General features: G+C 44.8%; 1 protein-coding gene across 6 annotated transcripts in view; it reads right to left on the bottom strand.

Annotated features, from left to right (window-relative positions):
- Positions 1-1,496: 1,496 nt before the first annotated feature.
- The window catches only part of GABPB2 (GA binding protein transcription factor subunit beta 2), a 70,723-nt gene continuing 60,103 nt past the window's right edge, over positions 1,497-12,116 (bottom strand). For 2 of the 6 annotated variants that reach the window (XM_031652724.1, XM_031652721.1), the window contains one exon: positions 3,313-3,538. In XM_031652724.1, coding sequence (XP_031508584.1) covers positions 3,380-3,538 — 159 coding nt within the window. In that variant the 3' untranslated portion in view covers positions 3,313-3,379. Of the gene's footprint in view, positions 1,701-3,022; positions 3,084-3,307; positions 3,539-12,116 lie in introns of those variants that run through there. The other 4 variants (XM_031652722.1, XM_031652726.1, XM_031652723.1 and 1 more) reach the window with 4 other exon arrangements.

The raw sequence follows: 12,116 nt of genomic DNA, 5'->3' as shown, positions 1-12,116 counted from the left end.
CGAGCTCCGCGCGCTCAGGACCAGGTAGCGTGTGGCTGTTGTGATGCTCCCTTTGCTCCGGTTGGGACTGGCTGCGGATATCTATCCATTATCCCCGACACCAATGAGAGGGACGAACAGGACCACCTGCCCCGCCCACCACCCTCGCGCTAACGACGCTTAAGGCCTAACGCAGGCGGCAGCTGGTGCGAATTTTTATTTTTATTTTTGGAGACAGGGTCTTGTTCTGTCACCCAGGCTGGAGTGCAGAGGCCTGATCTCGGCTCACTGCAACCTCCGTCTCCCAGGTTCAAGCATTTCTCCTGCCTCAGCCTCCCAAGTAGCAGGGATTTCAGGCATGCATCACCACGTCCGGCTAATTTTTGTATTTTTAGTAGAGACGGGGTTTCATAATGTTGGTCAGGCTGGTCTTGAACTCCTGACCTCGTGATCCGCCCGCCTCGGCCTCCCAAAGTGATGGGATTACAGGCGTCAGCCACCGTGCCCAGCCGAGCTGATGCGAATTTGCAAATGGGGTTTTTCACCCGCACTTGGCTGCAATGTCCGCCCAGTTCGAGCCCCACATTCTCCCGCTGGCGCCGCCTGGGGGCCGAGCCAACCCTTGCTGCTAAGGAAGCCTCACCAGTCCCCTTCCCATTTGCTACCTAAATGTCCTTGGCGGGAAACTGCTGAGAACAATTTGAGGAAGAAGCCTAAAGTTGTTTCTAGTTCCGCGCTTTATTATTTGTGATCATGATTGGTCAAAACTTCGCCCGGAGCCTCCATTTGCTCATCTGAAAAATGGGTTTGAGAAGCTCAAGTACTAGAATGTGAAAACGCTTTCTAAAAGCAACGGCATGGTATCTTGTGAGTATCTAGTAATTTCTTCAGACTAGCGCATAAGCTATTCCTATTCCTAACTTTGCGATTTTTTTTTTTTTTTTTTTTTTTTTTTGAGACGAGTCTGGCTCTAAGTCGCCCAGGCTGAGTGCAGTGGCTGGATCTCAGCCTCCACTGCAAGCTCCACCTCCCGGTTTGCCCATTCTCCTGCCTCAGCCTCCCCGAGAAGGCTGGGACTACAGGCGCCCGCCCACCGGGCCTCAAGAAAGCCAGATTTTTTAGTAGAGACGGGTTTCACCCTGTCAGCCAGGATGGTCTCGATCTCCTGACCTCGCGGATCCGCCTGCCTCGCCTCCCCAAAGTGCTGGGATTACAGGCTTGAGCCACCGCGCCCGGCAACGATCTGTTTTCACTAGGCAATCTCTTTCCCTTTGTATCCTTATACTTTTCATCTATAGATTTTACCCTCAGGGCTCTTTTTAATGCTCTCTGAACATTACTCCCATTTCAGTTAAGCTTGTCTGGCCAAATTTGGTTGTCCTCCAGAGTCTGACCTCTTTTTGCGGGGTGCTTGTTTCACCAGGTTGAAGTGGTCCTTTAGGTCTCAGTTTTTCCCGTATGGGGTGCCTTACTTAAACCAAGGTGCCTCGGGGCCAGTGCTGGGGTTTCAGGATACTGAGGCGCAAGCAAGGAAGGAGTAGAGCATCCAGTCACTTGACTTCATTATCCTCTTCAAACCGAGATTTTAAAGCAAGGACAAAGAAAAATTTCAAGGCTGCAGCCTTTCACAGTCCTCTGAGGGACAAAACTCAAATATAGTTCTTGCCTTGAAGGTGGTCACAAACAAAAAGGGTAAATGATCCTAAGGTTTACATATAGACCTAAAAGAGAGATACATACAATGGAAATTTAATCTTGTAATTCTTTGCAGGCAGCAGTAATTTATAGGTTAAAGTCCTGGTTGTCGTTTAAGTTTCATTATAAAGTATGTTCATTTATTAGTATTTATCACTATGGTGACTTCTTTAGCCAAAGAGTATCTAGGCCTGGCTGCGGTGGCTCATGCCTGTAATCCCAGCACTTTGGGAGGCCGAGACGGGCGGATCACGAGGTCAGGAGATCGAGACCATCCTGGCTAACATGGTGAAACCCCGTCTCTACTAAAAAATACAAAAAAACTAGCCGGGCGAGGTGGCGGGCGCCTGTAGTCCCAGCTACTCGGGAGGCTGAGGCAGGAGAATGGCGTAAACCCGGGAGGCGGAGCTTGCAGTGAGCTGAGATCTGGCCACTGCACTCCAGCCTGGGCGACAGAGCTAGACTCCGTCTCAAAAAAAAAAAAAAAAAAAGTATCTAAACTGAACTCTCAGAGCTAACAGAAGTAATCATGTTGCAGTGAGAGCAACAGTCCTGGGTCTCTACCCGTTGTTTTCTATGTGACCTTGGCAATTCAACCAACCTCTTTGAGGCTGTTTTTTTGGTAAGGAATGGAAAGAACATATGGCAACAGGGATTTGTAAAGTGCCATATGAATATATATATTTAAATTAAGTGCTTTGTGAGAAAATTATTTACCCAAAAGAAAGTAGACTTCCACCAAATATGCAGTTCATTAATACAGATACCTCTCCCTGATAAAGTGAATAATAAATTAGGAGGATGAATTCAAATAAACTATCCCTGACAATAGAAGGATAAATATGACCTCAAGAAATCTGCTAATACTTTTTTTTTTTTTTAATCATACTATTAGCTCAGTTTTTGTCTTTAGGAAACTAGAATGTGCCAACAGGAGGATAGAATCATCATCCTCAGGGATTTCTAAGCTGATTTCTCAGAGGCATCCTGGGAGGTTATGGAGAAACCAGGGCCCCAGCAGTCAGAGTCCATCAGTTTGTGTAAGGCTTTGGGGACTTGAAACACAGAAGGTTCCACAGTCACAGAGCTTGAAAATCTGTTCAACATCTTGGGTTCTTTGGGGGCTAAGTCACAAGGGCCTGAGCTATTACTCTCTCAGGTTTTTAACTCCTTGATGTCACTGTCCCATCCATGAGAACCACACAGGTATGTGTCACTCTCTGCTACTTAATCCAGCAGTTGACCTTTCAGAACTGTTGGCTCATAAGAATATAAGGTTATATGTATGAGAGTAAGGTTCAAGTACATGGATAAAATATGAAGCCTATAAATCTAAAAGATCACCTACCTTTACCAGGTGTATCGGACAGGGTCTCAACAGGAAACAACATTCTCAAAATAATGAAGGGCTGTTTTTAAAGATATGGGCAAGGGATAGATAGGTCAGTAACTGGAGGCTAATAACTGTATTAGGCCTAAAAAGATAAAAGGAGTTATTGGTTTCTAGGTCCTGGAGGGGGAGAGTGCCTTGAGAGAAGCAGTGACTTTTTTTTTTTTTTTTTTTTTGAGATAGAGTCGCAGGCTGGAGTGCAGTGGTGTGATCTCAGCTCACCAAAACTTCTGCCTCCCAGGTTCAAGTGATTTTCATGCCTCAGCTTCCCGAGTAGCTGAGATTACAGGAGTGAACCACTGCACCTGGCAGATGTCAATACATTGACTTAAGTCTTTTCTCTTTCCCCAGTCTCCTGTCAGGGCTCCCTATTGGCTGAATCCAACTGGATGCCAAAGCACAGGAAGCCCATTGATGTTCATATAGGTCAGTCTCCCAGGACAGAGAACAGCCTACAGAATAGAGGAGTGTAATCTGGAAGGAAAGAAAGAAAACATCCAGTATACCTAGAGATGAAGACCCTATTCATTCCCCACAAGAGAGATTATCTTTTACTCTTCTTGCTCAATTATTGCTGGCCAGAAACTCTATGCAGATACCCCCAAATTAGTTTTGAAGCAAAATTTACTATGGGGAGCTTATAGGAAATGCTGCTTGGATCATATTTTTCTTCTCAGTTTCTTTCATTCTTTTTTTTTCTTTGAGACAGAGTCTTGCTCTGTTGCCCAGGCTGGAGTGCAGTGGCGCCATCTCCGCCTCCCGGGTTCAAGCAATTCTCCTGCCTCAGCCTCCCGAGTAGCTGGGATTACAGGGATGTGCCACCATGCCCGGCTGATTTTTGTATTTTCAGTAGAGACGGGGTTTCACCATGTTGGCCAGGCTGGTCTCGAACTCCCAACCTCAGGTGATCCGCCCCAGTTTGGCAGCTGCTTTTTTTTTTTTTTGAGACGGAGTCTCGCTCTGTCACCCAGGCTGGAGTGCAGTGGCGCAATCTTGGCTCACTGCAAGCTCTGCCTCCTGCCTCAGCCTCTTGAGTAGCTGGGACTACAGGCGCCTGCCACCATGCCCGGTTAATTTTTATATTTTTAGTAGAGACGGGTTTTCACCATGTTAGCCAGGATGGTCTTAATCTCCTGACCTCGTGATCTGCCCGCCTCGGCCTCCCAAAGTGCTGGGATTACAAGCCTGAGCCACTGTGCCTAGCCCTCAGTTTCTTAAATGCAAATCTGAGATGAATTAAGCTGCCCAAGGCTAGTGAATAAAATAGCATTCTGACAAAAGGGAAACCACAGAGGAAAGTACACTAATTAACTCAATGCAGAAATTGTAGTTTTAGAAAGAACAATTTTAGCCTGGGTGCCATGGCTCACGCCTATAATCCCAACAGTTTGGGAAGGTAAGGCAGGTGGGTCCCTTGAGCTCAGGAGTTCAAGACCAGTCTGGACAACATGGCAAAACCCTATCTCTACCAAAAATACAAAAATTAGCCGGGCATGGTGGTACGCACCTGTAGTCCTAGCTTCTCGGGAGGCTGAGGCAGGAGTATTGCTTGAGCCCTGGAGGTCGAAGGTCGAGGCTGCAGTGAGTCAAGATCATGCCATTGCACTCCAGCCTGGGCAATAGAGTGAGACCCTGTCTTTAAAAAGAAAAAAAAGGCCGGGTGTGGTGGCTCACGCCTGTAATGCCAGCACTTTGGGAGGCCGAGACAGGCAGATCACGAGGTCAGGTGATCGAGACCATCCTGGCTAACAGTGAAACCCGGTCTGTACTAAAAATAGAAAAATTTAGCCAGGTGTGGTGTTGGGCACCTGTAGTCCCAGCTATTTGGGAGGCTGAGGCAGGAGAATGGCGTGAACCCGGGAGGTGGAGCTTGCAGTGAGCTGAGATTGCGCCACTGCACTCCAGCCTGGGCGACAGAGCGAGACTCTATCTCAAAAAAAAAAAAAAAAAGGACAATATTTACAAGTGTGTGACTCTGCAAAGTCAACTTATTTTTACAACTATATGATAAGGATAATACCCACCTTGCAAAATGGGTGTTTATATGTATATGCAGAGTACTTAGCACATTGCCATACACGTAGCAAAATCTTAAAGCATGGTGGCTATTGTTATTATTTATAATATTGGGCCCTATCCCAAACTTTCCTTTCCTTTACAGCACTACCCTTAAACTTTAGGACTGGTTATAGGAGCAGACTGCAACCCCACACTTTTGTTCAGAAGTCTCCTATAGTCTTAACTTACTCTATTACCTATCAGATGTCTTACACAAGCCTTACATAGTTGTAGTTATCACTAGATTGCTCCCACGTCAGCCTTCACCTGTATTTTTCACCTATTGAGCTCCTTGGAGTAGAGGGTTCTTTTTCACAGAGGAAGGAACTCTTAGGAAAGTTGCCCTAGTTCATGATTTTTCCCATTATTTAAGAGTATCACCCAGCCGGGCACAGTGGCTCACACCTGTAATCCCAACACTTTGGGAGGCCAGTGCGGGTGGATCACCTGAGGTCAGGAATTTGAGACCAGCCTGGCCAATATGGTGAAATCCCGTCTCTACTAAACATACAAAAATTAGCTGGGTGTAGTGGTGCATGCCTATAATCCCAGTTACTAGGGAGGCTGAGGCAGGAGAATCACTTGAACCTGGGAGGCAGAGGCTGCAGTGAGCCGAGATTGTGCCACTGCACTCCAGCCTGGGCAGCAGCGTGAGACTCTGTCTCAAAAAAAAAAAAAAAAAAAAAAAGTATCACCCATCAGAGAACTCTAGGTTCTTATCTCTCCAGTTCCCCTCAACTTTCCCATCTTGATAATTTCTCTCACCAGGATTTAATTCAACAAGATTTTTAGTTCTTTGGTTCTTAAGGCTCCTCAAGTTCCTGCCTTTTTTTCCATCAGCACAGCCAAGACTATATATATTGCTTAAGTGCCTGCCAGAATTACCTTCTATTAGTTGAATATGTGCACAGGATTTGCTGACTGTATGTATTTACCAAAAAGAAATTATCTGCATGTACCCTAGTACATGGTAGGTGACCAATTTCCTAAATATTGACTTTGAGAACTTGCTGAAGATTCCAGTCACTGAACACAGATGCTTATATGTCCTTAACTTTGGACAGGCTCAAAGCTAATTTTATAAAGAAAGGTATCCTTCTTGCCAACAAAACAGCTTTTCAGAACTCTGTACACTAGATGGGACACCCATCTTGCTAGTCAAATTGGTTTGTTCACCCCTGGCTATCAATGGGGATTGTGCTACTACCAGACTGACCCTCCTATTTTTAAATATAAATGTGTGCTGATTTTGGACTAAGATAGCAGCAAGCACCCTATTAACCAAGAAAAGCTGAGAAGCTGGCAAAGTAAATCTACTCTTTCCAAGCACTCCTGAGTCTGATGTTTTTCCCCATACATCTCAGCATTGTCTTTACTCCCACACAAGGCACATAATCATTTTCTTCAGCTACTTTTCTCCTCCCTTAGTTGTTTGCTTTTAGGGAAGGGAGTGGGGGATGAGAGAAAGAAGGAAAATGTACATTTAACAAGTCAGTCAAAAGCTCTCCTAATTCTCATTTCATTTCTTACCTCAACTTGCTCTGCCTGTCAAGAATACCACGCTGAGAGAGGTGGATAAGGAAAAGGCAGTGGGCATGCATGGGTTAGTAGATCTATACTCCTCCCCCTTCAATTAGCTCAGTTGGACAGGGAAAATGAGCTCTGTGGTTCACCTGTGATCAGAGAATAGCTACAAATTTTTGCCCAGGAGATGAAAACAAATTCAATGGCACCCTGAAATGGTCAGCTCTGACATTTTATTGAGAAATATTTTTATTTTAAATGATAGTACAAAAACTGTATATATAATATAGATCTGTATAAGTATATATACATACAAATGCTCATACACACATATACACACAAACTTGCTCATCAGAATAAAACCCTATTCTAAATAAAGAAGTATATTTAAGTTTTTCTAAAAATATGCTGTACATAAAGCTGTCAGACAACCTGAAAAACTGAGGACATTGTGAGAATAGTCTGGGCGCATCCCCCCAACAAACACCTGCTCCAGTACACACACAAATGGTCTTGACAGAAGGACAGCACATGGGGCAAAGCCAGGGACAGAGCTGCTACCATCATTGTTGCTATAACAAGATGTCTAAAGCCAACTAGGAAGCACAGGATATAGAAGGTGACCTAGATTAACTTTCAGAAACAAACCACCTCAGAATAAACAAAAAATATGGGGTAGAGAAGGAGGGGAATGGAGAGAGAAAAGACAAGCCCCAAAGATTAGAAATGACCTACTAACTAAATTCGGGTGCCTGGGAAAGCCTCAATGAGAGAGGAACAATAGAATCACTAAAGCAGAAAAGGTAGGGGGAGGGGGGTATAGGGAATCACAATTTCCTGCCACTAACATGCCAAACTGCTACTGTAGAGTCTAGGAATGTCACCTCACCCCCTAATACTAAAGAGGCTAAAAAATAAAATAAAAATTTACAAAGGGCAGCATCAGAGACTAAAAAAAAAAAAAAAAAAAAAAAAAGGCATAGGAAATAAGAGTACTACTTAGAAGGGGGACATAGTCACCACATAAAATAGAGACAGATGAGAGCCTAGAGTGCATACAGGTGGTCATGACATATAGTCCATTCTGAAGCTCCTTTTCTAGCCATCCAGAGATGGGTCTGCACAAGGAGTAGAGAAGAGGAAGCCTTCTCTAATAAATTAGGACAAAAACTGATTCCCACTCCACATGAAACTTTCAGGAAGAGTTCAGTAAGTGCCTCAAATTTTCCAGCAAACTCTGGAGGTCTGTAATGATAGGAGAGAGCCACACAAGCTTTCTTAAAATGGTCATCATCATACTGGTGAGAAAAAGAAAAAGAGGCTGGGCACGGTGGCTCACACCTGTAATCCCAGCACTTTGGGAAGCCGAGGAGGGCAGATCACGAGGTCAGGAGTTCGAGACCAGCCTGGCCAATGTGGTCAAACCCCATCTCTACTAAAAATACAAAAATTAGCCAGACGTGGTGGTGCGCACCTGTAATCCCAGCTACTCAGGAGGCTGAGGCAGAAGAATCGCTTGAACCTGGGAGATGGAGGTTGCAATAAGCCAAGATCATGCCATTGCACTCCAGCCTGGGCAACAGAGAGAGACTCTGTCTCCAAAAATAAAATAATAATAATCATCATAATTTCTCAAACTGATATTTCTTTTTTTTTCTTTCTTTCTTTTTTTTTGTGAGCCACCGTGCCCGGCCTCTTTTTTTTTTTTTTTTTCTTTTCTCACCAGTATGATGATGCACCACCACCCCCAGCTAATTTTTGTATTTTGAGTAGAGACTGGGTTTTGCCATGTTGGCCTGGCCTCAAGTGATCCTCCCGCCTCGGCCTCCTAAAGTGCTGGGATTACAGGCATGAGCCACTGTGCCCAGCCAGCAGCTTTATTTTATTTTATTCTATTTATTTATTTATTTATTTATTTTGAGACAGAGTCTCGCTCTGTTGCCCAGGTGATCTGTTGCAGTGGGGTGATCTCGGCTCACTGCAAGCTCTGCCTCCTGGTTTCACGCCACTCTCCTGCCTCAGCCTCCCAAGTAGCTGGGACTACAGGTGCCTGCCACTGCGCCCAGCTAATCTTTTGTATTTTTAGTAGAGCTGGGGTTTCACCGTGTTAGCCAAGATGGTCCTGATCTCCTGACCTCGTGATCCACCCGCCTTGGCCTCCCAAAGTGCTGGGATTACAGGCATGAGCCACCACGCTCGGCCAGCAGCTTTATTTTAAAGTAGACAACCATCCTAAGCTTGAAGTTTCTCGTGCTCAAGCACCAACTCTGATCCATTTCTCTGTTTTTCCTTTTTCTTTTCTTTTCTTTTTTTTTTTGAGACACAGTCTCGCTTATTGCCCAGGCTGGAGTGCAGTGGCACAATCTCAGCTCACTGTAAATTCCACCTTCTGGGTTCAAGCAGTTCTGCTGTTTCAGCTCCAGAGTAGCTGGGACTACAGGCATGTGCCATCATGCCCAACTAATTTTTGTATTTTTGGTAGAGACGTGGTTTTGCCATGTTGGCCAGGCTGGTCTTGAACTCCTGACCTCAAGTGATCTACCCGCCTCAGCCTCCCAAAGTACTGGGATTACAGGCGTGAGCCACCATGCCCTGCCATTTTTGTCTGCTATTTGATTCTTAATAATCCAACCTTGCCAATAAGCCAGTTGGAATCCTCTAACCCAGAAGATCTAAGCAATATTTCCCCAACTTCCATGACTAATCCAGAAAGACATACAAAATCATGAAATGGTATTGCCATTAATGTATTCAATATTTAATTTCTAATTACTTCAAAGCATCCTCACCTGCCATTCTCTCCATAGCGATACAATTGGAGATCAAATCCTATTTCCCTTATCTGGGATGCCAAGAGGACTGTTCTGAGTAAATAAAAATGAATGCCTTTTTCTTACTTTTTTTCAGATACCTCCATTCTCTCCCTCTCTACCCCAGCCTCTCCTCTAACAAACTCCCCTGTCTCAGAGACCCATCATAAAAAATGACTTGGCCTATATTAGAGATTTTGGGGGTTGGGGAGGTAGGAATGATAGCTTCTGCAGAAAGAACAATAAGATCTGCTAAAGAATTCCCCCCAAAAAGTGGTGACTGTATACTCAGAAGGACATGTTAGATGGACGTTCTCTGCCTTTCGTCAGTAGCTACCCCAGAGAATGAGCTGGTTGGGCCTGAATATCATCTGCAGAGTTAACCTCCTCCCCCTTAATGGGCAGGGTGTGGGGAAAGAGGGATTAAAGTCAACATATGCACCGAGAACATAAATAAAAGACATCTAAAATGATACTTGGTTCCTCTATAATTAAAGTAAGGCTCCGAAATCCCACACATAACAGCTTCTTGTTAGCACCTGGTTCCCAAAGGGACTCAGAAAAAATAAAAACATTGCAAACAGGAAACAATTATTTGACAGCAGATAGAACAATTTCATCATCCCCCTTACCTAGGCTACTCCCCCTCACATTTCTCTGTCATCCCCAACAGCCCAGAATATTCTCCAATCTGAGAAGTGTTCAGTATCAGACCTGTGGAGAAAATCTAGCTAAGGTGGCCAGTAGCCAAGGTTAATTTCCAAACTGATATTTTTGCCTATAAATCTCTAATAACCAATTCTGTTTGTTAAATATGGTTTTGGGAGTTAAGTTTTCAGTCTATTTTGAGACCCAAATGATTCTGCTCCTCTGACAACACTGCAGCAAATTACTTCACTAATCAAGGTAAACAGAACCATGTTAACTGTCAGGTTTTTTTCCAAATTAAAAATGCATGTTTTCCCCATGACTGCTAATTAAGAAAACCATATTCTAAACAGTCATTCAAATGTTTACTTGGCACATCTCCCTCTGGTTTATTCTAATTTATAACAAAGCAAGTTGGCCGGGCACGGTGGCTCAAGCCTGTAATCCCAGCACTTTGGGAGGCCGAGACGGGCGGATCACGAGGTCAGGAGATCGAGACCATCCTGGCTAACACGGTGAAACCCCGTCTCTACTAAAAAATTACAAAAAACTAGCCGGGCGAGGTGGCGGGCGCCTGTAGTCCCAGCTACTCTGGAGGCTGAGGCAGGAGAATGGCGTGAACCCGGGAGGCGGAGCTTGCAGTGAGCTGAGATCCGGCCACTGCACTCCAGCCTGGGCGACAGAGCGAGACTCCGTCTCAAAAAAAAAAAAAAAAACAAAGCAAGCAAGTCTAGAATGATGAGGGCCCAGTTTCAAAGGCAATAACCTCTGTAATGTAACCTGTTCATAACCTTTCTCTCTCCACCCATATTCCCTTTCTTTGGGAAAAACTCCATGCTGACATACAAAGAAAACCCAGCAGGTGGCCGGGCGCAGTGGCTCACGCCTATAATCCCTGCACTTTGGGAGGTTGAGAAGGGCAGATCACCTGAGGTCAGGAGTTGAAGACCAGCCCAACCAACATGGAGAAACTTCGTCTCTACTAAAAATACAAAATTAGCCGGACATTGTGGCGCATGCCTGTAATCCCAGCTACTCGGGAGGCTGAGGCAGGAGAATCGCTTGAACCCAGGAGACAGAGGTTGCGGTGAGCCGAGATGATGCCATTGCATTCCAGCCCGGGCAACAAGAGTGAAACTCCGTTTAAAAAAAAAAAAGAGAAAAAGAAAACCCAGCAGTTAAACACTTTCCAAAAGTGGGCAGAGGAAGTGTAGGCATAGTGGGAGAGAAAGGAAGAAGACAAAGTAGCCAGAATCTTTGGTTCTTTATGGCACTGATAGTTCTTATTCCCTTTGTCAACACACACTGAGTACCCTATAAGGCACAAAGCTCCGTAATAGACCAAGCTTAAGGAAACAGAGCAATTTACTCATGCCAGATCAAAAGAAAATAAAACTAAACATCATCATCAGCATTTACCTCCAACCCCCTTTTTGTTGCACGTAAGAGGATAAGATATAAGCTCCACAGAAAAGCATAATGTGTCCTAAATGACACTTAGAAAATTCAACAAAGTTTGATAAAATTAAAGAGTCTAGGCTGGGCTTGGTGGCTCATGCCTGCAATCTCAGCACTTTGGGAGGCCGAGGCACGTGGATCACCTGAGGCTGGCAGTTTGAGACCAGCCTGACCAACATAGAGAAACCCTGTCTCTACTGAAAATACAAAATTAGCTGGGCATGGTGGCACATGCCTGTAATCCCAGCTACTTGGGAGGCTGAGGCAGGAGATTCACTTGAAACTGGGAGGTAGAGATTGCGGTGAGCTGAGATCACGCCATTGCACTCCAGCCTGGGCGACAAGAACAAGACTCTGTCTCAAAAAAAAAAAAAATGAGACTGAGCTTGACATTACATAAATGTTTGGAAACAAGTTGTTCTGACAAGAGAGTACCCTCCTCACTGTAATTTTATAAAATCCAGTCAGAGCAAAGTTTATATCTCAAGACCAGAGTTTCAAAGCCCCCATAAGCCTTTTTCTGGCCACTTCCCAGCACTGTGGAAACACAGCCT

Source organism: Papio anubis, chromosome 1 (genome assembly GCF_008728515.1).
Source record: "Papio anubis isolate 15944 chromosome 1, Panubis1.0, whole genome shotgun sequence".
Taxonomy (NCBI): Eukaryota; Metazoa; Chordata; class Mammalia; order Primates; family Cercopithecidae; genus Papio; species Papio anubis.
Note: the sequence above shows the minus strand (reverse complement) of the source record. Positions and strands in the feature narration are given on the sequence as shown.